At 44.6% G+C, this 27,538-nt stretch overlaps 2 protein-coding genes across 3 annotated transcripts in view; both read right to left on the reverse strand.

Moving 5' to 3' along the window:
• Window positions 1-27,538, reverse strand: part of GRIN3A (glutamate ionotropic receptor NMDA type subunit 3A) — a 161,096-nt gene that overhangs the window by 15,204 nt on the left and 118,354 nt on the right. For both annotated transcript variants that reach the window (XM_045840920.1, XM_045840919.1), the window contains one exon: window positions 26,899-27,050. In XM_045840920.1, the coding sequence (XP_045696876.1) occupies window positions 26,899-27,050 (152 nt within the window). The remainder of the gene's footprint in view (window positions 1-26,898; window positions 27,051-27,538) is intronic.
• On the reverse strand, window positions 9,058-9,570 carry PPP3R2 (protein phosphatase 3 regulatory subunit B, beta). Its single transcript, XM_045840922.1, has one exon. It carries the CDS (start codon window positions 9,568-9,570, stop codon window positions 9,058-9,060), a length of 513 nt encoding a protein of 170 aa, XP_045696878.1.

Raw genomic sequence — 27,538 nt, forward strand, 5'->3', positions numbered from 1 at the left:
CCTCTCGTTCTCTAGTATCCCGTACCGGGTGCGTCTGCGGATATGGTGGGCTCTACCTTCGAAGTATGTCTAGGATATGATGACTCCCTACCACCTCCACTGACCACCCTGGCTGGTCCAAGGCACCATGATCTCTCACCTGGTCTCTTCACAAATACCTTCCTAATTGGCTCCCTGGCCCCTTCAGCCTGTCTTCTGCATAACAGGCAGAATGACTCAAAATATGTCAGTCCTGTGCCCAGTGCCCAGCGATGGTTCTCCATCTCACACTGAATACATGTCAGAGTCCTTACAATGGCCTAGAAGACCTTTACGTGATTTAGCCCCGTGCATCCTCATGTTATGTCCTTCTTCTCTGACTTGTTCACTGTGTCAGCCACGTGGGCTTCCTCGCCATTCCTTAAACCTACCAAGCAGTTTCCTGCTTGCGAGTCTTCATTTTCTGTCCTCTCTGCCTGTGAACTCTTCTACCAGGATTCAGCATTGCTCCTTGCCTCACTTTTCTTCAGGTCTCTGCTCAGGTGTCACTGGTCAGTGAAGTCTGCCCTAACCACCATGGTTACAAAGCAAATCCTGCCTTCCTCCTCCCCTTCTTTCCTGGACACAATCTATCCCCCTTCCCTTCCTTTATTTTTCTCTCAACAGAATATATATTTGTTTATTGCCCATTTCCTTTAAAAATCATTTACTTATTTATTTTTAGAGAGAGGGGGGAAGGGAAGGAGAAAGAGAGAGAAAGAAACATCAATGTGAGAAAAAAGCATTGATCAGTTGCCTCTCACACTCCACAAACTGGGAACCTGGGCTGAAACCCAGGCGTGTGCCCAGACCGGGAATTGAATCAACGATCCTTCAGTTTGCAGGATGATGCCCAACTGACTGAGCCACACCAGTCAAGGTGATTATTTCCTATATAATTCCTTATGTAGAATAAGTTCTAAGAGGCCAGGGATTTTGTCCATTTTTGTTCAGTGTATACATCCTGATTATCTAGAATACTGAGTAGCACTTACTAGATTTTCAATAATTGTTTTTGAAGGAATAGATGACAGAATATGAGAGCTAGAATCTTTATTGTATAATATTAATTTACAAATGTGTTTGTATAATGTAAAAAAATATACATGTGTTTTCCCCCAGAATACTTTCATAGGCCTCAGGAGATTTTTAGAATAACTCTGTGGGGAGGAAGATATAGATGGATATTCTCAACTGACAATGAGAACATGGAAGCTCAGAAAGCTTGGGAAATTTGCCATCCTGACTTCATCGTGCCAATGTTCATCAATCTGAGGACCTAATGTGGGAGCCCAAGTGAAAGATATATTTACAATTAATAAAGTCAGAAATTGAAGGTTGGATGCAGTCATTCAGCTGGCTTATGTTGGAAGTGTATTGTATTGATTTTATTGGCTTAGGGTCCTTTCCTTGGGGAGCGGCCCTTCTCCACTTCATGTCTTTGGTGTGTCTACCCATCAGACGCTCCACTCCTTGTGTTGTTGGTGGAAATCAGGCTCTTCCAGGGAGCCACAAGGAAAGCATTCCGAGAACCCACGCACGAGAGACTGTGGTATGGAAATATGGTCTGTTCAGTTAGAGATCTGCCCCTGGGTTTGCAATGTCCCATCTCTGTCTGTCCTGCTGTGCAAAAAGTCCAACTCTGTCCTCAGCAAGGCTAGTGCAAAAGCTAGTGTCCCATTTCTGTTCTACATTCAGGCTTAGTCTTTTGGAGCCCACGCCATCTGCTGCAGGCCCTGGTCGCTGCTCCTGGTAGCGTGCTCCTCCTGGGGGAGAGAGCACTCATGCCCACACACTGGGTGAGTGTGTGTCAAGAGCAAGAAAGAAGAAGAGCCCCTTTGTTCCCCTAAGATTATATCATTTTGGGTTTGGGATAGATCTAGTGCTTTTTCAAAAGGACCAATCAACTTCCCCAGCTTTTATGGGCTTTGGTTGGGTCCATACCCTCTAGTGAGACCGACAGGCTTCTAAGGTGCTGAATCTCCCTCTGTACCCTGCAACAATCCTGCATGAGAGTGGGTATGGGAGGAGGGTTAATCCCCTGGGCAGAGAAATGCTGTAATCGCCTGGGGTGCGAAGCTGTGGCTTTCTGGTGAAGCCAACAGGTGCATGTCCCCCTGTTTATTAAGCTCAACATCTAATTTCCTTTCTTATTTATAATTAGTTAACTACTTATGGTAACACTTGGTCACACTAGGCCAAGCCTGTGACCCAAGTAAGCCAATTTGCATTTGAAACAGAGACCTTTGGCGTTGCAAGAGGTGGGAGCCGAGTGTACTGTCACTGCCTAAAAGATAGTCTCCTACTTCCTGCCACTAACCTCCCTGGATCCTGTGGTTACTGTAGCATCCTCAGTTACTCCTTTTTTTCACTTCAAAACATTATTTTTTCGATAATCCTCTTTCTTGCTTAAATGAACCTGTTGCTTGCAACCAAAGAATCTGAGCTGATAGACTGCTTACAGGGTTTAAACCTCTCTAGCTCTGAGGTGTGACTATCATCTCTTTTGAGATAGACTTTACTTCTCACGCAGAACACTGAAATGGCTGTGTGAGCCTGCTCTGGAGAGATTTCTCTGACAGGTATGGCTTTGCCTTTCTTCGTGTGCTTCCACAAGCTGGGTGTATAGCAGGTGCTCAGTAAATGCTTATTAAATGAAATGCGTACCTGAAAAAGAATTAGGTATAATTACTCGCAAGATTTCCAGTGTCCATTAAGTACTTTGCCCCAGAGCAAAATGATTTCAAGAACTAGGGGAAATCATTTTATTTTTCAGTGATCTAGTGCATTAAGCTTTGTACAATCTCTTCTCTAAGTCTGTAAAACCAAATCTTGGTGTTCAAAATAATTTTCTTGTTCTTTAATAAGAGAGTGGGGGTCAGGGAGGAATACTGGTTTCAGTGAGAGGGAAAGAAAAGAAAGGCTATGGAGCTTCTGAAATATTGACAACTCCTATATACTTGGAAGCAGAAGGAGGAGGAGGCATATGCTGTTTCTAATTTTGAAGAATTGATTTTTATTTTTTTGCCATCCCACTATTTTGCCTACAAGAATCTTAGCTCCGTAAAATCTGTCAGATTCATTTTTGTGTGCACACGCACGGCGCTTTGTGAGGGAGAGAGAGAAGATGGAGACGTGCATGAGGTGTGGGCTTCCTAGGTGCCAAGGACAGCTTCCAGGGGGCAGAGTTCGCTTGGCTGGAGAGGGTCGGGCAAGCTTGTACAGTGTAATTATTTGGGATCTCTAAAAATAGTTTAACAAGTCATAAAGTGAAGATGTTCACTTGGCAAATCTGGAATCTTCTCTTTTATGGATACGAATTGAAAAATCACATGTAACGAAAGGAACAAAACAGGAGATGATTTGCAAAATCCAGGGAGATATGGTGTGAATGAAGTTAATAGCACTCACACATTTCTTTGGATGAGCAAAATAATGCACATGTGCCGCAATCAGGGGCTGCAGTCAGGGAACTTCCCGTCACTCCCCAGGCCCTGGGGGCGGGGCCACCTCCACCTTCTCTGACCTAGAGTCGGCACTGTGGCCCAGGCGCCCAGCGGCGCTGCCCCTGTGGCCCAGGAGAGGCTTCTCTCTGTCCTTGAGTCCCTTAGAGGCCCGGGCAACCGTCCTTTAGCCTTGGACATGGTGCTTCGTTTGCTGCATTCGCTCCATAGTGCAGCCTTTTGGAAAAAAATCTTAATTTATTATTAAAACAACTCAGAAAAAATTCTAAAAGGCAAATTTGGGATAATTAACCATAATCTGTTTATAGTTATAGTTATTTTGATAACTATTTTCAAGTCTTCACTTTTATAAACAATTGCTTTTAATTCTTCATTTCCTCTTCTGAATCATGACAATAGGCATAGATATTTCCCAGAGTTGTAAACACAACGTCTAATCATTACACGTTTTACAATAATTAATGTTATTTTCTAAAATTTTATGTGGTTTCATTGTCATTTTATTTATTTTAGTAGCTTTATATACAACCTATTGTTTTACCATAACTGACATAACTACCCCCCAAACTATCAGGTGTCTAATTTTCTATCATACTGTTTATCTGTATATGTGATCAATATTGCTGCAGTCAAAAATCTTCTGTGTACAGCATTTTTAGATGATTATATTTGATTCTTTCTTTGAGATCTCTATTGCAATGGGTGGGATTAGCAGGTCAGACGATGTCACTGTTTTGACACGTGGTGGTGTGGGAAACAGCCCCTGGAAAGTGCGACAACCATCCGGCTGCCGCCAGAGTTGCCCCCCCGCCCCCCATGCTCACATCCTCAACAGTCCTGCTTTATAATTAGTCCTTGTTTCCTGCTTTAAATATTCTCATTTGTACTTACCCAATTAGTGGGGCTAGTTTTAAATGTTTGTTTTCCTGATCTCCTTTTGATGCTCACATCCTCAACAACCATGCTTTATAATTAATTTTTGTTTCCTGTTTTAAATATTCTCGTTTGTTCTTACCCAATTAGTGAGGCTAGTTTTGAATGTTTGTTTTCCCAATCTCCTTTTGTATGAATCATATATATTTATATCCATTGCTCAATTATGCATTTCAGAAAAGTTGGAAAAAAGCTCTTAACCCCATTCCTAACATGTTATGTTTCTCCATTTGTAAGTTTTCTTGTTAGCTCTGTTTTGTTAGATTTTATTATACAGAGGTTTGAAATTTTACACAGCTGTGCTTCTGTTGTTGTAAACTCTTTGGTTATTGCAGTTGTTAAAAAATATCATTTGGTGGAATTAATGTTTTATGACCAGTTGTTTTATTCTTGAAAAACAACGAAGACTTCAATCCATTTTAAGCTTTTGTACTGAAGAATGGGACGCATTAGTTTCTCTTCATTGCGACTTCATTTCAGCCCATGCTTCAGAGGTACTTGAGCCAATAAAAGGCCACCCCATCCTGGTTTGGCCTCAGTTTCTGTATGCTAATTTTGATTTTTATTTCTAAAAAGTCTTCAAATTTTATAAATATTGGCAAATAAAAAATTGTGAGAACAAACACTTTGTAAAACTAGCAACAAAACAATTTCTTTCTGGGTCAGGGTTAGCCTCTGAGCTGTCAGATGCTATCCTTTGATCCACACAGCTTTATGGCTGTGTCCTTTCACTGTTATGGTTTTTTGTTACGATCCAGCTATTGCCTTTACAGCTGACACATGATTTGCTGCTATTCACACAGTCTCTGGCCACCAGGATAGTTATGGTTCCAATATGAATGCAGAGGGGTCCAGTTCTGATTCTCAGGCTAGTGGGCTGACTTTTCTATATGATGCCAGCTTATCTTAAAACACTTCTCCTGCATTGGCTGGTGTGGCTCAGGGGATTGAGTGCCAGCCTATGAAGCAGAGGGTCACTGGTTCGATTCCCAGTCAGGGCATGTGCCTGGGTTGTGGGCCGGGTCCCTGGTGGGGGGTGCTTGAGAGACAGCCACACATTGATGTTTCTCTCCCTCTCTTTCCCCTTCCCTCCCCCCTCTCTAAAAATAAATAAAACATTAAAAAAACCTCACCTTTTCAAGTCATGCTAAATAGATAAAACGGGGTAGTCAGAAATAACTATCTACTCGACATTCTAACAGAGAGAATCAATAGCATAAGTGAAGAATGGAATTTATAATTAAAAAAAAATTCCTGGGAGACATTTCCTTGAGAATTCTTCTAAAGTATCATAGACTTAGAGGATAAACCAGCTGTTCTAGTTTCATATATTCTTTCCTATGTTTCAAAGGATGAAGGGCCTAGTGCTTGGGGATTGCAACATATGGTAGAGAACAGACACAATCGGTTAATACAGGATTCATAAGAACATATTGTTTCTGATCTCCATAGCCTCAGCGGACATTGGTTGCTGGTATCAGTTTAATCTAAATACTGTCAATATTTTTCAAGATGAGATGAAGGTGGAAGATGATTTAAGACTGCCTTGCCGAATACGTGTGTGGTTTTTGTAATACACAGAACTGAAGAGGCAGGGTTGGCAAGCAATTCACCTCTTATGTGAGAAGTGAGGCTTGGTTTGATTACATGAACAAGACTATCAGAATAATTTGAGGCAGGTAAATGTAGGAACCACAAAAATAGGAGACAATACAGTGAGGCGGGAAAAGCTCAGCGTCTGGGGTCAGAGAGGCTGGTTCAAGTCCTTGCTTTGCCACTAACCAGCAGGGAAACCTGGGAGAAGTTTCTAGATCTCTCTGCAGAATCGTCTGTAAAACTGAGATGATGGCACCCACTTCACAGAGCTATTATAATGATTAAATAATACAACAAATGTAACAGCATCTGGGACAGTCGTTCAATAACTGTCCGCTATTTATCTCACCCCAAATTGTACAGAACTGTATTTGCTGGCAACCCGTAACAGAGAGAAAGATCAAAGCATTCTAACTTGGAAGTAAATATGATCTTTCTTCCCCCAAAGCCATATAAATCAGATCTTTCCTGTTACTGAAGCAAGAAACAGGCTCTCGGTTCAAGGTTATTGCCCCAAAGCCTAGGGTAACTATACTAAGTAGACTGATTGAGGAGTTGGCTTAATTCTAACCACTCTAGAGTGGAAATAGTTTCCTTCTGCTTGTTAAACTCGACTACGTAATCCCACATGTTTCAAACCCTCGGCCATAATTATAAATTTTCCACATTTTACTGTGCACATTACAGAATATATAAATAATGTCTCTTTTGGGGGGGTCATCTGGCTATGCATGCTCACTTTCCTCATGCAGTTTCCTCCATAAAGTCAAAAGGGTTGAGCTAGAATGAGAGAGCCTCTCTCCTTTAAACTTTCTCCAATTGAGAATTCTGCCATCTCTTTTGCAAATGAGGAGGTAGGAGGACCTTGACATTGTTTTCTTTCTGGATTAGGATGACACAAATGTCCAGTTAAATACAGAATGGGTGTGGCTAAGTACTAAGTCAGGGTTCTAAAGGAATCAATACACTTCCTGTCCCCCTTACGTGTGGATCTAATAGAAGTAGAGGGAGGGGGGAAGGGAAGGAAATCAGTAGAATGAACCTACTGTGCTCCAAGCACTTTATATCTCTTTCTCTTTTATTTTAACATGTTTTGTGTTTTTGAATCCTCAGAACAACCCTGGGATGTAGGAGGAATGACACAGAGAGGTTAAGTAACTTGCTCATGCTCACACAGCTAATAAGAAGTGACTGTAATAAAAATCCAGTTGATATTGAATCCAAACCCAGGTGTGCCTGAGTCTTAGAACTATGTTACCTGCAGTAGGGGTATGACTCATGTATCACTACAGAGTTGGGAGCATTTAATGATTGTTAATGTATTTTCTTAGGATTGCACAGGAATTAAAGGGACAAGGACTCCTGTTCTTTGTGGTTCCTAAGTAAGCTATTAAATAAGAAGTGTGGCAGGATGCCTTGATGGATGGGTTATCCTGACAGTAATTCAATCTGTGGAATTATCTTTCCTACTTTTATTTTTCCTGCTAAGACTTCCTTCCAGCTTCTTTAAAACATAAGGATATCTTCGAAATGGACCTTCCTTGTCCTGAGGAAAATTGCCTGAGTTTTGTCTCTTGGCTCAGAATGTGTAGGGAGGGTATGTTTCATTGTCCTGTGTTATAGAGCCTTCGGCACCTTCCATGGGGAGTGGTCCACTGGGACGAACAGGGATGGGGTGAAGCGTGACCTCAGAGAGCTGGTCATGTCGAGGGTATAGGCGGCGCTGTACTTACTGGTGCACTGCTCTCCAAAACAAGCAAAACCAAACCAACTACAAGTTTCTGCTGTCTTCCAGGATGTACTACTCCCACCATGGATGATTTCCAGCTATGGACATGATGCCATTGACCTCGAAGCTAGGAAGAGATGCATACCCACTGGCCGTCACCCTGTGAACCTTGCCCAGAGTTCCCTCACATGCTTTGGCTGCAGGCTTATTAGGGTGTGAGAAACTCTGGGATGAATGTTGTGTTAGAGGAATGGCTTCCTGAGATGAGAGAGCTCTCAGCTTCCCTGCTAGGCCCCAGGTCTGATTTTCAAAACTAAGCAGAGTTAGTGCAGACGGCATTTGCCTCTGCTGCAGGGATGTGCCCACGCACCCTTGACCTCCTAGGACCACCAGCACTTCAGCATCCTGGGGAGAGCCCACTGCCTCCAGAATCTTCACTGCCTCAGCCCGGGGAAGAATAACATCGAACCTGTCCCATCCTCACCTGCTGGCATGGGGCTGAGTATTGGAGGTGAGAGAGCTTTCCAGAATGGTTCCTGCCTTGTTTGACTGAAGCCCTTTTACTGAACTTCATACCAGGGCGGACAGCCAACCTTGAAGACCCACTGCCACTGAGGCTGACAGCTGCGCAGGCCAGCGCTTACTTCAGGCTTAGCGTGTTTCACCCGAGCTCCGAGACCTGTTTCTGCCTGGGAGCTGGAGCAATGCAACATGGGGGGCCTGACTGGATTTCCAACCCTCAAGACCTGGTCGGGGATTTCTAGATGCATTATGGGGAGTGGGATGCAGCCTGGGAAAGGAAAAGATGGGTTTTGTTGCCCAGAGAGAGGCGATTCAAAGGTGCTCAGGCAAGAGAAAAATATGCATTCCTACTGCTACAACGGGAAATTAACTATCTGTCAAAAGATACCCGAACACCACAAGTGAAAGAAAACTGTTAACCTAACATGGGGTTTGAATTGTACAATGATTTCCCATATGTAAAATAATGAGAAGGAAAGGCAAAGATATCTCCTCATTTTTGAGCTTTTAAAGTTCTTCTTGGCTCTTTTTAGTTTGGTCTGTGAATCGAAACAAAGAAAAAGACGTTTATAAAAGCCCTCTCCTCCTCTGTCCCCACCAGGCTCCCTCAAGTGACACCCCGAGTCTCTGCGAGAAGAATTAACACCAGTTGGTCACGAGGCTCGTGTCAGAAAATGCAGCTTTACAAAGAGAAATACTTCTGGATAAGCCAGAAATACAGTGGTGGGGCATCTCGAGCTGATCTTGAAAGAGACAGAGAAAGGAAAGTCAGCGTTGGGCGGAGCTCGGAAAAGCTCACACGGCTGCCACCAGCTGCTTGTGCACCTCCAGACCCGCCACCGCAGCTCTGAACTCCTCAAAGGATATTTTCCCATCGCCGTCCCTGTCCAGGGTGATGATGGTTTTGTCCACCAGCTGCTGTAGCTTCCAGTCTTTCAGGTTGTCCCCCACCATCATCTGTAGCACCTGGAAGAGCTCCCCGTTGGAAATGTAGCCGTCCTTATCCATGTCGTAGATGCTGAAAGCAAACCTTAGCTTCTTCTCCTCGTCTCCCTTGACACTGAACTGGGAGGTCCCCATGATGAATTCCTCGAAGTTCACCTCTCCGTTGCCGTCGGTGTCAAAAACCTCGATCACTCGCTGCACCAACGGGTTCTTCTGCAGCTCGGGCACGGACATGAACTCGTCCACACTCAGGGCACCCGAAGAGTCCAAGTCCAGCTTCTTAAACCTCTTGCCCAACCTTTTAATTTCGTCACGGTTAAATTGGGAGCACATCTCCGCGGGGTAGCTGGCCTCATTTCCCATTGTGGACGTCCAGCCCGCTCTCAGGGGTGCAGGGGCGGCGGGTGCGCCCGGCTCGCGCGGGGGCAGTTGCGCAGCGGGTGGGGTCGGGGCCTGGAGGGGCTGCTCGCGGGGTTCCACCAGGGGACTACGAAATAGGCAGCGGCGCTGGGAGCGGTCAGGGGTGGGGGTGGTGAAAGAGGACAGGGAGAGGGAGAGGGTGCTTTTCAGGGCATAGGAGATGGTAGGACAGGAGAGGAGGAAGCTGAGAGCGGGCTACCCTCTGTTCTTCCTGCTCTCAGCCCCCAGTAGGTTTCATTGATAACCTCTGTAACCTCTTTGCTCTTCCTTTCTCACTTCCTCACTTTTCCTTTTCCCCTAACACTAAAAACTCCAGGAGGGCAGGGGCTGCATTGGTACTGCTCACCGCAGCACCCCCAGCACAGAGCCAGACGTACAGAACCTGCTTCATAAATGTATGCTGACGACCCAGCGCGCTGCGGTCAGGGGCTCCTCGCGCTCGCCCTCCTGGCCTCGTGTAAGCACTAGGTGAGAGAACGCGCCAAGCCGCTGATGTTATTTATCCCCCACATGCTCCACCCGGGGAAGCCAGGATTGGTTACTGGCCTTTTTCAGGACAGGGGGTTCGGGGTCTTTGTAGGAGGCCGCTCAGATATCACAGAGAAGTCTTAAATGGATCACACGCTACAGGTAGTAGCGTGTGCCTGACGAATGCACACAGTGGCGGGTTCGGGACATCCTTCAAAAAGACACAGGTGCCAAGAGCATAGCCTCTGTCACGCTGTTACTCTGAGTCCATCGTCTCATGCACAGTCCGTATCTTTGTTGGCTGTCCTGCAGAGCACTCTGGGGGATGGCTGCAGTGCGGCAGGGAAGCCTGTGCGTGTGCTGAGTGACGCCGGCTCCTAGGCTATCCCACCCTCTCCCCTTCCTCCCACCGAGCGTCCTTTTTGTTGAGGATTGATATCACATGCCCCCATGTTCCCTTCTCTTTTAGGAGCACATCAGTTACTCTAAATGCATAAGAAATCCATTTGGTTCAACAACAATAGAGTTCAGAAGGACCTGGGGGACACCCTAGGCCACAGAATCAATTGAAAGGTGGCCCTGGCCACCTTTGGTTAGAGCATTGTCCCTATACACCAAGTCTGCAAGGTCAGTCCTCAGTCAGGGCAACCAATGAGTTCATAAATAACAGGGACAACAAATAGACATTTCTCTCTCTCTCTCAAATCAATAAAAATATTTTTAAAGAGTTAATTTGAAGGGGGCAAAAATTCCCTCACTTAAAAAATGCTGGCATGTTCTCTGAGCTTCAGTTCAGCCAAAATATCAGTCTAAAGGTAACCGTGCTGAAACTGGCCCAAGGCCATAGGATACCTTACCACCAGCTCTAGACGGTTTAAGAGAAAAGGAGAAGTTTGGAGGCTGAAATATTCAATAACTGAATTACTATCAAGACTGTCTGAATTAACTAGATCTGAAAGAAGCATTATAAAAAAAATAATTTAAAATCAGATGACCCAACATCAAATCTTAGCTGTTCAACTTCATGGCAATATGGCCTTGCACAAGTTGCTTGTTAACATCAGTCTCTCATCTGTAAAATGTAGCTAGTCATATATTTTGTGCACTTGTATGAGAATTAAAGGTGACATTGGCCAATAGGATGAATCATCATTCTTACTAATTTTATTACTATTTACACTGCTGGTGGAGACGACACCTTCAGAAAGAGTACTCAGCCACCTGGAAACTTCAGTGCATGTTACGTCCGTGGAATGAACACAACTCGCACACGGTTCACAGTGTGCTGCTCACTGCTCTCTGCGTTTTTGACGTTGGCTCCTCCAGGGCACCATTCTTGGGGACTAACTGCGCACTTTCCACTGCAGGCTTGAGGAATCCAGGGACCGGCCTCACTGGCCCAGCAGGCATGCCCACTGAATCCTCGCTGCCTTTCTCCTGAGTAAAAATGCCTTGATGGCCCTCATTTAGAAAGGAGTCATCAGTGTGGAAACTTCCAGTCGGTGTATCCCTTGATGAGGGTGTGTTAGTAGGAGGTCTCAAAGGGGTAGTGGGGGGAGCATAGGAACTAAACAGACCAAGTTCCGAGGCTCTACTCTGCCTCTATTAGCTGTCGACCCCCAGGGGAGCTATTACTGTCCCCGCCTCAGTGTCCTCATCTGCAAAAGGTGATAATAATTATACCTGCTTTATCTACTACATGTGGGTATTATACGAGTGAGATGAGAGGATGCATACAGAAATGATACGTAAGAGGAGAGATATTGTCTCAAGAGTTAATTAACTTAATGGTTGAATAGACAGTACTGGGAAGATGGTGCCATTTCATTGAAATAATTCGCGTGTGCAGCAAGAATTGCTTTACTGCTGCCCCGTGGAGGATGGAATGTTATGCTGGACCTGACGTTTTAGTCAATGAGAGGTCGAGCTCCCCATTATTCCCATTTCATAAACCTTGTAATTCGGCATTATGATGGGACTCAATGCCATTGTTTTGATTTTCTCTGGCCATTAATCTCAGTCATTTCTATGGGAAAAGGTCTCATTCCATTTAGAACTGTGGAGGGATCCAGAGAGTGGGGCATTCGCTGTGGTAACTAAATTAAAAGAGTTGACAGATTGCTTTGGAAGAAATCAGGAGCCCGATGGACCTTCCATTTCTGCAAATTATTTCTTCCTGAAGAGTTTTCAGATGAAGAACTGTGAGATGATTACGTGCAAAAATGTCTGACATTGGAAAATAAAACCAATAGAAATGTAAGTGATGACGCCTGAGGCTCATATGAGGCCATTCTGCTAGCTTTAGAGGAATCCTGGGCCTTTAGCTGGAAGTTCTCCGCTTTCTGTGATGTTGCTGGTCACCGTATCTAACATCTGTCTGCACTTAGGTTAGTCACCATGCAGACTGTGGGGCCCAGAGCCCTGAGTTTAAAACCTTTCATGAACATCAAATTTCTTATTTGCAAAGCTGGAATAGCATAATGATGGCATAGTGTTATTTTAGGTTTAGGTGGGATAATACCTAAAATGATAATTGAAAAAAGCATCTGAAATAGCCTGCCAGCCCACAGGAGGTGCTTAATGTATTTTACACTTGGTCTGCTTTCCTTTCTGTCTCCTCTTCTTTATTTGTTTTCCAAAGCAGAAATTTGACTCTGGCTGTATGTGTTTTGTCCTCTTTGGATGTAAACAACTTTGTTTCAAGTTTAAAGCCACTTGACAAAAACATTGAGCATCACTATGTGCCATGCTCTGTGCCAGGTAATGGGGTTTTCTGAGGTGAATGAGGCACAGTCCCTTTAGAAATATATAGTTTTGCCATTAAGAAATGTACAGTTGAGTAAGAAACATGCTTTAAGGGTTTATTTGCTCAGTATTTTATGTTTATCATGCATAGTCAAAAGGATCAAAGGTATTATGCTTGATTTTCTTTTGTAATGCTGGGATAGTTTTTAATATGAGCTTCAGAGCGTTCGATTTTTCAATCCTAGTTTTTCTATTTAATAACTCTCTGATCATGGGCAGAGTTATTTGTCTGAGTCACTGTTTGCTCATCTGTAAACCAAGGATACAAATGCTAACATCATGTTCAGGAATAAATGAGATAGAACACATAAAGAATCAGATTCAATGCTTAGCACATAGTAGGTACAAAATGGTAGATGTCATCATTGCCTACTTTAGGTTTGCCTGGAAAATTCTAATGGACTGTTTGCATATATACACGTGCAGATGCACTCAATTATTTGTTTTTTCACAAACACTTATTGAGCGTCTAATATATGAGAGGGATACAGTGTCTATAGCAGACACTTTCCAAGCTGTCTCTGCCCTCATGGAACTTACAGCATGGTAGGAGAGTTGCATATTAGTTACTTTATCATGCCCATAAATGTTAAAGAAGCACCCATGGTGTTACAGGTGAGAGATAGTGTGGTAGGAATTTGATCCAATCAGAGAGAGTCACAAAACCTTCACTGGGGACTAGTGATTGAGCTGAAATCGCACAGAGGAGGAGCTAACAGGATGTTTTCTAGGCAGGGAAGTGTTCCAGGGAGAAGGAACACCCTGTGCAAAGGCCCTGGGGCAGGAGGAGCACATGAAGCAGGAGGAAATTAAAGGCCAACGTGGTTGAACAGGCAGGTCGAGGGAGAGCATAGTATTAGATAAAGTGAAAAGATGGTATGATAAGGCCCTGGACACTGAAGAGAGGGCAACGTTTATTCAGTCATTCCATACAGGATGTAAATTACTCAGTTGTGTTAAAGGGGGCACTCAGTTGTGCTAAACGGGGGACATGTAAAGGGGACACTCCCACGGTGCTGCCTTCTCAACCAACAAGTGCTGAAATCCCACCACAGCTGTTCACTGAGGAAGGACCTTCAGAAGCCTTAGATACCAGAAACGTCAGGACAATGACATCCTTAGGCTCAGTTAATGCCTTTTGTGAGGAACAAAAAAGATGGCTTTTCTGATATTTTGTGACATCTCACATCACAGCCACTAGATGGCAATCTTCACACATTTCCAGGCTTCCTTTTTTACTTCCAGCCAGGAATCTCCAGAATCCGGAGGCAACTACTTAGCACAGGCAATACTTTGGGGAGGAGACCTGTTTCCTGGGATCACCCATAGATTCCAGTGTAAGGAAGTCTAGAAAAAAAATGGAAGACTCTCTCACGGTAGTCCTAATCAGTTTGAGCCCTGTTCACACCTTTTAGTCACATAGTAAATAAATAACATTCATAAATATTCATGAGTTCACTGAATTTAACCAGGGGAAAGGCAAGAACTATCGACAGTATGTGCTCTTGGGTATATAATGTGTGTCACAAGCATCTCTGGTATATAAAAGAGCAGACACTTATTCCATGAGGTCTGTTTTCTTGGTCATTAGCAAAGGTGATTGGGGACACTTGCTGGAATTAGTTTCTCGGTACCAGAATTCAAACGTAGCAACCAGAGAGCAGCAGAGAAGCAATCCTCGTGATGCCGGGGGCTGAGGGAAAACAAGGCTGGGGCACTGTCGGTCTCCAGCCTGCCCACCCGGCGACCTGACCTGAAATACCCTTGATCGCATTTAAAGAAAATAGTACTGTTCCTTTTTTTAAAGGTCGGGGAAAAGTGCAGCCTAATGCTTTGTATAAGCCATCTTCTTGTTTTCCCACTGAAACCCCTGGGGCCGAATTGGAAGAAAGGAGTAACACAGTACTACAAAAACTGGTTAACCAATAGATGACTGGATAAAGAAAATGTACCTATATACTGTGGAATACTACTCAGCCATAAAAAAAGATGAAATACTGCCATTTGTACAATGTGGATGGATCTTGAGAATATCATGCTAAGTGAAGTCAGTCAGAAATAACACATTGAGAACCATATGATTTCACTCATATGTGGGGTACACAACTGAAAGCAACAATGAACAAATAGAAAAGCAAACAAAAACACATAGACACAGACAACGGTGTGGTGGTTACCAGAGGGAAGGGGGGTAGGGGGTAGTAAAGGGTAAAGGGGTCAAATGCAAGGTGATGGAAGATGAGTTGACTTTGGGTGGTGGGCACACAATGTAATATACAGATGATGTAACATAGAATTGTACACTTGAAATCCATGTAGTCTAATGAACCAATGTCACCCCAATATATTTAATTTAAAAATTAAAAATTAAAGCAAGGAAAAAAATGCTAATTAATCCAGCACTTTGTAAAACAGAAAATTCCAGAATCATGTTTCTCTGAAGTCCTGCCCCAAATGTCTTCTGTGGTACAACATATGTAAGTAATAAAAAAAGTTTACGTTGCAATTTTAAGATGCTTGTAATCATAGAATGTTCCTTTTTGGCAGATGGGTCGATGAGGGAGGGTACACCAATAATTTCTTGCCCGTGCTTATTATTTACCAAATAGTTTTTCCTCTGTGTGTATAGCTCTATACTCAGGGAAGAAGGGGAAACTATTTGCTAAGCTAGGTGCTCTCCATAAACTAGCTCATTCAATATAGTTCACTACTTACAAGTAGCCTTTATTATGATGCCCCAAATAGAAAAGATGTCCCTGCTCTTGCAGAAGTAAGAAGGGGCTACAAGGCAGAACATAGCAAACGTCTAAGGCCTGTAACTTATGTCTGGTTGTAGCTGTGGCTGCACAACAGGTGAGCCAGGGAAGCTGGCCAACTGTGATTTTAGAATCCCCGAGGAGGGCACCAGTGAGAGGGCTCGGGGTCCTGTCTGCCCAGCAGGGCTGGGCATGGTAGACCTGGAGGGTGGGGCCACATTGCATTGCTTATAATTTCATGCCTCAGTGTCTTGCTCATGTTGTAGCTGGAGGGGTCTCTCTGCTACAAAGGTTACCTCCTCCAGGAAGCCTTCCCTGACTCTCTCTCTTGCTCTTTCATGGGTGAATCATGAGCTTGCCTGTCACAGTTCTGCCTTGTGTCTTCTACTGCTGCCCCTGTGGTGGTGAGGTGGAGGGGGTTTGTTCGCAAGGCTGTCTCTTCCTGCCTGTGAGCTCCCTTCTCGTCTCTGTTGGCAGCTCCTGGTGCCTGGAGGGCACACAGGAGTTCAATACATGTTTTCTGACAGATGGCTGGCTGGCTGGTTGAATGGCTGGATGGATGAATGAGTTTGTTCTGGCAGCTGAGTAAAAGAAGGTGAAGCCTTTCTGAGTTTAGTTTCCCTTTCTTCGGTGCAATTCCATTCCACTTCCAAAAAGGACACATGAACAGCTCTGTGCTTCTTCAGGTTTCCAGAAAGCACTACCTGGATAGGTTCCATCTGACCCTATGCTTGGCTTAAATATTAAACTTAATTACTGAGGCTATTCCAAGGGAAGCGCTCAGCTGTCAAGGTGGCTCTCGACATACACGGGTTTTCAATTTAAAGCAATCTACAGCCATTAACTTTCCTTGCCTCACCATAAGTTTCATCAGGTTGAATAGCAGTGACATTTTAAATTGAAAAAGGAAGGGATAGGAATGAGAAGGGGCAGGAAGCTATTGGGACGTGACCTAGTTGTCATGAGCAGAAAAGACTGCATTAAAACTCACTGCTCCCCCACCCTGTACCATTCCCTTTGGGTTTTAAAAATAAACTGGACAGAAAATTGACCAACACTGAAGCTTCTTGATGTGGCTTGTGTGATTTCTTTGGCTTTCAATGTGTAGTAAACTAACTCTTCTTCCCTCCCTTCCCTTAACAGAGGGAAGAATGGATGTGCCAACTCTGTCTTCTCAGTGAACAAATATTAACAGGTTTCACGCTAGATGCACACGGTCAGGGTGAAGAGCCCACACCGGCGGCCAGCCAGTTCACTGTCCCCTGTATGCCACGGTCCGTATCTTTAGCAAAGTAGCTCAGGCTTCCTCTAAACAAACCAGCTTGAGAACCACAGCATTCTCTAAGCTGGATATGCTGCATGGCTCAATCTCAGGGTGAGGAAGTAAGCTTAAAAAAACTTGAGTGATTTGCTGAAGGTCATCAGATTGGTCAAGGCAGGGTCCGGACAAATACACCTACCACCCATGCAGCACCTACGACATGTCCGGCACTTTTATGTACATCATCATCTCTGTTCCTTAGGCCAAATCGGGAACCTTAAATGCTGCTATCTACCTTCTGCAGAGGGGGAGACTCAGAGAGGGGAGGTCACTTGTGTTCACAGTGTTTTCATGCACCTTTTTGTTGTGGATGCTTCGACACCATGGTTACGTTTACATTTGTTCCTCTACAGCACTCCTAACTCCTAAAGACAAACGGTTTAAACTTAAGCTTTAAAAAATGAATGTAACAGACACGGTCATGCCTGCCTGCCTGCCCTGTAGCCCTGTCCCCTATGGGATGGACTTCAGGTTTGGGGAGGCCAAGGATGGGAAGGGTCAAGAGTGAATTAAAGGTCAGGTTGGGGTTGGCAGCTAGAAATGAGGTGAGGTGAAGTGAAGGATGAAGTAAGTTCAGGGGTGGGGTGAGAGTCAAGTTGAGGGTGAGGTCAGGGATAGAATGGGACAAAGTTTTTTATTGTGTACTTACTTGCCTTAATAATAGAAAAAACAGTAAGAAGTATAATAATTTATTTTTAGACCGTTTCAAAATTTACTTCTCTTTTTCCCTACCCCATGTAACTGAACTCTGTGGATTTCAGGGAGAGAAATCCTTTCACCACAACCTTTGACCTCTTGCTTAGTGAATGTCTGTTTCCCTCAGCACTCAGTAACAATGTGAGAACTCTGGATTCAGAGATGGAAAACCTTGTACTAACCAACAAGATACGAGTTATACTGGGGCTCAGAGGGGTTGAGTAATTTTCCCGAGGATATAAAGCTGCCTCCTTATAGTAATAGGAGCACCAGGGTGGTCTGGCCCCCAAGACCAGGGTCATTCAGTGGACCTGGTCATACCTCCCTCTCCTTCCAGCATGAGGCATGATCTCTGCCTGCGTGCCAGACCTCTGTCCGTAGGCGCAGAAGCTGCCCGTTCTCAGATGGTCAGGCTGCGAGTGCTTTCTTCTATCTGGCCCTGGCCTCACCATCCTCTGCCACGAGGTGGTGTGCTGGACATTCTTTTGGCCCTCCAGATCCACTCTCCACCTTTCTCCACCCTGCTTTGTGCCCTGGGGAGGTCTTCTACGGACCATATTGTTGGCTGCTTTGACCTAAGGCAGTGGTGGGAGATGGGAAGGCGGGAGGAAACTGATGTCAGGCATTTATTCTCTGGCTCATTCTCGGCCAGGTCCGTGTGAGTTTTCTCTAACCAAGGGCTACAGCTCCAGTTGGAAAGCCCCCTCCTATTCCCCACTGGGCTCTAGGAATGGTGCTCTCCACTTTTCCCCTTGAGTTTAAGTGTGGTAATAGCTCTTCCACTTTACCTGCCCTGGGAGCCCGTATTATTTCCATTGGTTTCCTTAAACCATTTTTTTTGGTAAATAGTTTCTTGAAAACTCTCCTCAGACTGTTTGAGTGTGCTATCTATTCCGTGCCAAGATCATCGTTCCCTTTTCCTTCTTGACTATTCCCAGTTGGTTACAATGTGCATTATTCAGCCCATTATTTAAAGTAGACTCTCAGCCTGGCTGGTGTGGCTCAGTGGGGACTGAGTGCCAGCCTGCGAACCAAAGGGTTGCTGGTTTGATTTCCAGTCAGTGCACATGCCTGGGTTGTGGGCCAGGTCCCCGGGGCGGGGGGGTGCATGTGAGAGGCAACCACACATTGATGTTTCTCTCTCTTTCTCCTTCCCCTCCCCTCTGTCTAAAAATAAATAAAATATTAAAAATATAAAGTAGACTTTCACAAAGAGGCATCATCATATGTATTAAAAATTCCTTGAAGAATTTTGGGAGTTTATGAACAGTGATCTGTTTACTGCCTTCCTTTTACTGATTTGTAAATGACGGATCTCACAAAACTTTTCCTGAGGCTCTTAAATTCACTCAGTGATTTGAACAACAACAAAAAATTACCTTTTTTCCCCCTCCCTGAATCAAAGGAAGTGAAGGAAATTTAAAGCCTGCCGTAAGTTTCCCCCGTGGAATTGATCTACGGCGAGTCTAGCGCAGGCAGAGGCACAGTCGTGCTGGTGGGATCACAGGGAAACATCTAAGGTCAATTTAAATTTCCTCTCTGAAAATTGCCTGAGTCTGGCCTGCAGAATTGGACCTGCAATTTCCTAGGTGACTCTGGGGAGCAGATAAGGCCCTAGAACTTAAGAAAAATGAGTTTATCTTCCAGAGGAACTGTAGCTAGACAGGTCTGGGCCTGCAGAGAAATGAGAGGTGAATAGATCAAAGTTCTCACAGGGGACCAGGTATTAATGTCCACCTGTCAAAGAGGCATCTTTCTTGTCTTATTACTAGGTGACCACATATTTCCTTAGCCAAACTAGAATATATGTATATATATATGTGTGTGTGTGTGTGTGTGTATTATATATACACACACATACATATGAAAGGGTGTGGAACACTCTGTGGCACAGACACAGAAGACTTGGCTTATACCTGGCAACTAACTGAGAGGTAGCTTCAGAAATAAACAGAGGAACGTCTTCCTTGGAGCACCTGCTGGGTGGGAAAGCCTCCAGAACATACCTGCTTCCTGCTGCACTGTGCCCCACACCCCTCCCCACCCAGGGGGAGGGGGAGGGAGGGAGAGAGGAGGTGGGACATGTTCATTAAGCAACCATTTTTAATTCCTCACAAGAGCCACTGAAGAGATGAAGAATCGGAGGCTGGGGTGTATTAGGGACTTGCCCAAGAGAAGCTGATGGTAGAGGCAGGCTTCAAATATGGCCTGTTTGCTTTCAAAGCCGGTTCTTGTTTCTCACACTGACTCATCCCAGCAGGGCATGGTATTTGAGGTGCAGGGAAGGGCAAACAAAGCTTTACCAGGCATGCTTCCTTCTTCTGACCTTTTCTGGGAGAGAGCTTTTTAAAAAAAGCAAGCAGAGGGAGACTCATGGATTGAGCAAAAGGAAATCCAGCAGACAGATGGCCTTCCCAGAGAAAGTTCAATCAATGAAACTTTACGTTCTGTGTGGGTGATGTCCTGAAATTCTGTCTTGGGTTGTTCAAGATAAACATGCCCGTCATTGCATGAGGATATGTACTGCTATTTAAATGCACACAGGTGAGCACCACTGTATAGCAGTTCCTTATTGCCTTGGCTGGGATACGCCACAGTGCAGACCACCATCCCTGAGAAACAATAGCGCTGTGTGTGTGTTCATAACGTTCCCTGTGCCTGGGGGTGGCCATCCTAGCTCTATATACACGAATGCTATCAGAATCTTCTGTCTCTGAAGTTCCAATTAAGGATATACCTCTTTTTCATTCCCCTAATTCCTACACCTCGCTCTCCTTTCTAAACTCAGCTGACCTGGAAGGTGGGACCAAGTTTGTCTTAACGAGCATAACTTGATGGTTATGTGGAAACTGAGGCTCAGAATGGCCAAGTAGCATGTCCAGTATCACACAAGTGGTAGGGTTCAAACCTAGAACTAGCTCCCAAGCCCATGCGTTCTACCATTAGACCATATTGCCTAGGTTATTAAATACAGGATGGGCAAAGGGAGGTTTACAGTTGTTCATATGGAAATTAATATGATAATGAATAAATAATAGTATAAGAATAAATTTTGTGTTTTGCACATACACAACTGTAAACCTACTTTTGCTTCATCCTCTAGTCATGCCTCAGGATGCTATAAAGGAAAACCAGAGTCACTGTATCAGAAAGCTGGGAGGGCCTTGAGGTTGATCAAATCCATATCTCCTTGTACATATGGCTGGAGGTGGGCAAGATGAGAGAGCATGAACATGGACAACAGTGTGGTGATTGCAGGGGGAAGGAGGGTATAAAGGGGTTAAAGGGTTGTGGGAAAAATACAATAAAAATGTTTTTAAAAAATGAGAGAGGAAGCAACTTTCCCATCCACAGACAGTTGCAGGAGTATTTGTTTGTCTATTCAGCAACCACTCTCCTGTCTTCTTCCGAAGAGAGTCCTGCCTTTGTTTAGGCCGTCACCCTTCTCTGTGTGAGCATGTGTTTCAAGGGAAGCTGTCCCATCACCGATCCCAGGGGGTGAGTCACGGTTGGTCTAAGTCATCATGGGGATCCCATTATTCTCATCCTTGGTTGTCTTAGACATGAGCAGATGACACAATTTTGACTAATCAAATATGAAGAAGTTTCCTGGAGGGTTTCTGGGAAAGTTTCCTTACTTCTTAAAAAAGGATAGAGGAAGACACCTGACGATATCTATGAACCCCAGGAAATGATGGAGGGAGAGGCAGTGTTCATATTTCTGCTATTTACTATTTACTGTGCCAGTTTTCTTAGTAGATATTTCCATAAGTGATCTTCTATGCTCAGAACAAAACGGCAAGGCAGGTTTCATACTCATTCACAGAAGAGGAAACTCAGACTCAAGAATCACTCAGCTATTAATTGGTAGAACAAGGATGCCAGTCCCAAAACACATGGTTTCAAATTTATCATGCTTCGTGTTCTATATTTTCACATCTGAATAAACAGTGGTCGTGTTAGTGGTTGTGTTAGTCAGTCTCCAACAGTATGTTCCCCTTGGTGACCTCACTTGGGGTCAGGTTCTGAGTTTGCAGCGATCCATGCCCCAAGAGGTTTGCCCTGGGAGTCACAGGGTCCCTTCAGCTGACATCTCAGTCTGCCGGTCCTCTGAAATGGCAACAGCCTAGAGGTGTGCCTGTGGTCAGGAAGGAGCAAATCTTTCTACGTTGCTGGCTTTGGGGACATGCCTCAGAGTCTCCTTTTGTCTGTCTAATGTCTCGCTGTCAACATTGAATCATTTGGAGATTCTGAGTTGAGTTAACCATCCGTCAGAACAAATGGCAGAAAATGCCAAGTGATGGTTGCTTTGCACAGTTTCAGCAACTGGTTTGTTTGCTTTCTTGGGTGAATTAACTTAGCTGACCGGTGTAAACCCAGGAGTATTTCTTTTAGGAAAAGCCATGCAGATCCCTTCCAACAAAGATAAAAAATGCCTGCTTTACCGGGGTTGTAGTGAGAACCAGTGGCTTAATGTTGCTAGTACACTTTCTGTCATGTGGTGAGAAACAGAACGTGCCAGTTCTCTCATTCCTCTTTGCGTCCTTCAAACTTTGCTCAACAATCATATCAATGAGGTCTTCCATGACTGTTGTCATCACCCTTGTCCTCCTTCTCATCTTGCAAATACTATTTAATTTACTTACGTAGTATGTCTATTGCTTATTATCTCCTCCTGCTACAATGCAAACTCCTCAAAGGCAGAGACTTTCGTCTCTTTCGTTCAATGGCATATACAGTGGAACTGCGGTTCTTGAACTGAATTCTTTCTGGAAAGCTGTTCGAGAAGTGATTTGTTCAAAAACCGAATTTCCTCTGTCACCTGAGAGACATGTGACTGATCGTACAGGTATCATCATGAAAGGGCTGTTGGGTAGAAAATCAAGACCCTGAAGTTTTGTTAGATAACTGAGACATTTTTTTTCATGAACAACTTAGTCAAGAATCAAATTGTTTGAGAACCAAGACATTGGAGAACAGAGGTTTTGCTCCTGGCAGACAGCCTCTCTGGAGTGCCATGGGAGTTGCCTCCATCAGCCAGGTTGGCAGCAGGGGGAGGTTCTTACACTGAGCACCTGAAAGGCTAGCAAGATATTTGGATAGAGGAAAAAGCCTTTCTCCTCCTCTTTTGGTACCAGATTGAAGGGAATACCAGGGGAAGGCAGGCACATGCACCACAGAAGTCAAAATGGCCCAGAGGAGGTGCTGGACAAAAAAGGGTGTCAGTCTAGCCCGGGGAAAGAAGGAATTGGTTGAAAGGTGGACCCACCCAAAGCATGCGAAAGTTTGGGAAGTTGGTCATTTTGAGAAAGCACCTGGTCCATCCCACACCCAAGCTAATATAATCCCAGGGGAACAAAAAAAAGGGTGGCTCTCTCTTGCTCGTGACATGCTGGCTCTTGACCTGCACTTGCAAGGCAAACAAACTCTCCTGTTCTCTCCATGGGCCATGTGGCCCATGGCCTCCAGGAGGGAATCTCTCTCTCTCTCTTCTCTCTCTCTCTCTCTGACCTGGTGATACATTTGCCCGTGCGTGCATGTGCTCTCTCCCAGGGGTACATGACCTTGCAGCCCTGGCAGCTGCATGGCCGAGGACTGGGCTTCACACACAGGCTCCAGGAGGGAACCTGAAATGAGCAACAGCTGGGAACAAGCCACACTACCTGGATGGGGAATATAGACTCCTTAGCAGCCACCTGTGGGCTTCAAAGAACTTACTTTAATGGGAGAAGGAACTCTGGACCCTGGCTTTTGTCTTGGTCTTGGTGAGGAGTTGGGTTTGAGACAAGAGTCTGCCATTCTCCCTGAGAATCATGCAGCACCTGAATAAAACCTCTTTTCTTTTACTCCAGCATCTGCTTCATGAGTTTGGCTTTAGTGCTGAGAGGGAGCTGACCCTTCATTTTCTTTGTTTGTTTGTTTTGTTTGGCAACAGTGTGACTGTGCAAAGTGTTTAGAACAGTATCTGGCACCATACCGAGTGCTTGATAAATGCTATTGGAGAAGACAAATCCATTCTTACAGGTGGTCTAAGTGCTCTGAAGCGGGTTGGGTGTTGGGAACCGCCCTGACTGGTATCAGAAGCTGAAACCCCCGCCTAGCTAAGGCTAAGGGAATGCCCTTGGAACCGTAAGCCGGCAAGGAGACAAAAGCTTATCTTCCTGGCAGGAACGCTGTTTCTGCTGCTGAACCCCAAAAAGCTTGGTCGGTTAGCCAAAGACGGGTAAGATTCCCCACGGGGGGAACAACCCAAGCCAGGCACGATCACTTTGGGAGGCCCCCCAAAAGAAGGACTTGGGGGGCTGCAGCAAAAGGGGGTGATGGACCCTCACTCCTCGGCTTTGACAAAGTCTGAGTTCTCAGCGTCCGAAAGAAAATCTCCTTATCTCTCAGTGGCCTTAGTTCCCGTGCTCCACCTAAGCCTGAAACAATGACGGGGAAGTACAGCTCGGTACTGGGAAGTGCGGATTTCCCGGGGTGATCAGGCCTAAGAAAGAACATGTAAATTACTGTGAAACCTTCTTTGTTCAAGAATGCTCTCAGTTGAATGAGGAGGGTCTTAGGAGGAAGCTAGTTTGTTCCTCAGCCTTACAGCTCTTTGACCCCCAACTCAATAGACGGGCAGAGTTCTTTGTTTTCTATATTCCTTACTTCCCCTAATGAGTATTGTACGTTACCTGAGTTATTATGCAAAATGAGCCTAATAAAAGCAGGTATGGACGGTAAATCAGCGCGCTCCCCACTAGGGGGGGTGGCCATTCTGTCCCTACTTCCCCACAGAAACTAGTTTGTCTCTGTGCATGTGTTGTTTTTTCTCGCGTGTTTATTGTCGAGCCATCCACAGCGTTCCATGGTCACTGCTGGCCGGTGACCCACACGCAACAGTTAGGTAAGTCACAGAGAAGCAGAGGATCTGCATTAGCCATGTAGTGCCTCCCAAAAGGCTTTCACTGAATCACATCTAACATCATGCTTGCAGCTTCTATGAATCATCAATACAAGAATTAGCTAGAGAAATATTTTTGCATTTTGCAAACATTGCCAATTCTGTTATTTAGTATCATTTTTCCAAAACAGAATTATTTTAGAATTTAGTACTAAAACCAAACTAATTCCCTCTCTTCTTCTGTTTAAAAATCTTTCCAACCCATCTTATAGTCTATTTTTTGCCATGGCTGCCCAGAACATTGGAGGTCAATTTAATTCTCAGGGCATCGACTGGCTTCCCTCAGGTTCTAGTTGTAGTCCTTTGCTCTTCTTTTATAGGTTTTGATTTCTGATTTAGGCAAAATACACTTAAAATCTATTTATCTGTCTACCTGTTTATCTATCTATCTACCAATCATCTATCTGTATTAGGGTTCTAGAGGTGCTGAAATGAATGACCACAATTTGGGTGTCTTAAAACAACAGAAAGTTTCTCTCACATGTCAGAAAGCCAAAAGCCTGAAATCATGGTATCAGCACAGTGGGTTCTGAAGACTCCGTGGAAGAATTCATTGCATGTTTGTCTTTCAGCTTCTGTTTTAGCTTTTGGTGGCGGCTGCCAAGCCTTAGCCTTTCTAGGCTTATAGATGAGGCACTCCAGCCTCTGGCTGTGTCTTCACACGCACTTCTTCCCTGTGTGCCTCTACACATGGCTTCTTGTAGGACACCAGCCACCGGATTTAGGGCCCTCCCTAATCCAGCACAGCCTCATCTCATCTTAAATCACTGCCTCTGAAAAGACTGTATTTCCAAAGCAGGTCACATTCTGGAGTTCTGGGTAGACATTAACTTTGGGGGGACGTTATTCAACCCAGTACACTACCAATATCACACTGGCTTTATGTTCTTACCTTTTGCTTCCCAGCTACTCAGATATGTTGCTCGGTTTCTCTGGTTCATTTATTCCACAGTTACTTACTGAGTGCCCACTACAGTCTAATGAAGGAGAAATACACTAACAAATAATAATCTGATTAAATATATGTTAACAAATAGTAAAGTTCATAAATTATAAGTGCTATAAAAGAATGTGAGCTGTAAGATTTTAAAGGGAGATGTGATTCGGATTGGATCAGGAATAATGGCAGGCTCTGAAGAAGGGAGGTTTCAGGTGGGAGTTTATAATGAGAAGGGATTAGCTGGGTAAGTGTCAGGGGAAGGGTATTTAAGGAGGAGGAAGCAACACCGTGCGCAGAGACCCCATGGCAAGGAAGCCACCTGGGAATCGCTGTCTAAAATGACTGTTGCGGAGGGGCTGTCACGGTCCAGGAGAAAGCAGGAGGAGACAAGGCTGAAGAATTAGGCAGGGTCACATCCCACAGGGCACCGTAAACTGTGTTCGGTATTTCAGACTGTTCCCTAATGAACATGGGAGGCCGCTGCAGGCTTCCAGGCAGAAGAGTGATCTACCATGCAGAGAACAAATTGAACAAAGGCAGGGATGAAAACAGAGATGTCAGTGAGGAGACTTAAACAGTGGTCCAGGTGAGGGATAATGGCTTGGGCTAAAGTGATGACTACGGAGATGGCAATAACTGGGCATATTTGAGACAGAGTTTACAGAAAGAAAAGAAAAGATATGGCTTGTTGATGGATGTAGAGGGCTAGGCATGGGAGACATTAAGGATCGCTGCCAGTTTCTGGAATGAGTAACAGGTACCATTACAAAGACGTGAGGCACAAGAGGAAGAGCACATTTAGGAGAGAAGATCAAGGGTTCAGTTTTTGACAAGTTAAATGTGAGATGCCTGTAGGGTATTCAAGTGGGGATGCAAACAGGAAACTCGATATATGGCCCAGGAACTCAGGAGAAGAGTCAGTGTTGAAATACGTGTTTGGGGATTGTTGGCAAACACAGGCTATTTGAAGCCATTATTGTTGACTTTAGATTTTTTTTTTTCCTTTTAAATGTCAGGCTGACCTTGTACTGGTTTATTTGGCTTCTCTTTGAAGTGCCTGAGCTCTTGTGGCTCTTGTTACACCCTTTAGTCTCCTAACTAATCATCCAATTTCTGGCTCACTTTGCAGGTTTCTTTGTAATTACATCATAAAGGCAGAGCATTGCAATAGAAAGAAGCGGGTTCTGATTATTTGTATGCCTTGGTCAAATCCCTTAGGATCTCTGGGTATTAGTTTCACGTCTACAAAAGGGAATTGGTTGTTTCCAGTTTTTTAAAAAATCTAGTCTTCACGGTAATGCTATACAAAGCACTAATGTCATCCGCAGTTTTCCCTTACCTCGGTGACAGCAAAGCTTCTCTTGCCACAGGGAACCACCTTGTACCACTTGTCATGCAGCACGTCCATAAAGCCGTGAGATTTGTATTGACTGATTAGCTCGGATATATTGGAGGTCAGCAGAGAGTTGGGTGGGAGCCCAATGCCGTATCCTAGGAGAAAACACAATCTCAGATGAGCTTTTCACCTGAGAGGTTCCTAACAGGTTGCCACTACACTCATGTGATATTGCCACCCAGCCTGGTAACAAGAGTGTGGTGAACTGTCACTGTCTTGCCTTCAAAGGACTCAAAGATATCCAAGGTATGCTTCCTTTAGATCTGCTGCCTCTCTGAGTGGCTGCGATGAGTCTGGAAAGGAGAGGAATGGGCTGGCATAGTGTGCAGGTGGTACATTGTTTTCCACGGGCTTCTGTGCCTCCTTTCAACGTATTTCTTAGAAACCATCCTTGAGGTCTCTGCCAGGGCTAGGATTCCCTATCCATCTCTCCTAGAACCCTTCCTCTAGGCCTTAGGTGCACGCAAGCAGGTTATAATCATCATCTTTGGCTTGTGACATACTCTCATCACTGGTCATGCATGGCCCTCTTTTACTTTTATTTTATTTATTTTTAAATAATAAGACCACATAAACCTATACT

The sequence above is a fragment of the Phyllostomus hastatus genome, unplaced genomic scaffold (genome assembly GCF_019186645.2).
Source record: "Phyllostomus hastatus isolate PE091 unplaced genomic scaffold, TTU_PhHast_1.1 phas_contig_34, whole genome shotgun sequence".
Taxonomy (NCBI): domain Eukaryota; kingdom Metazoa; phylum Chordata; class Mammalia; order Chiroptera; family Phyllostomidae; genus Phyllostomus; species Phyllostomus hastatus.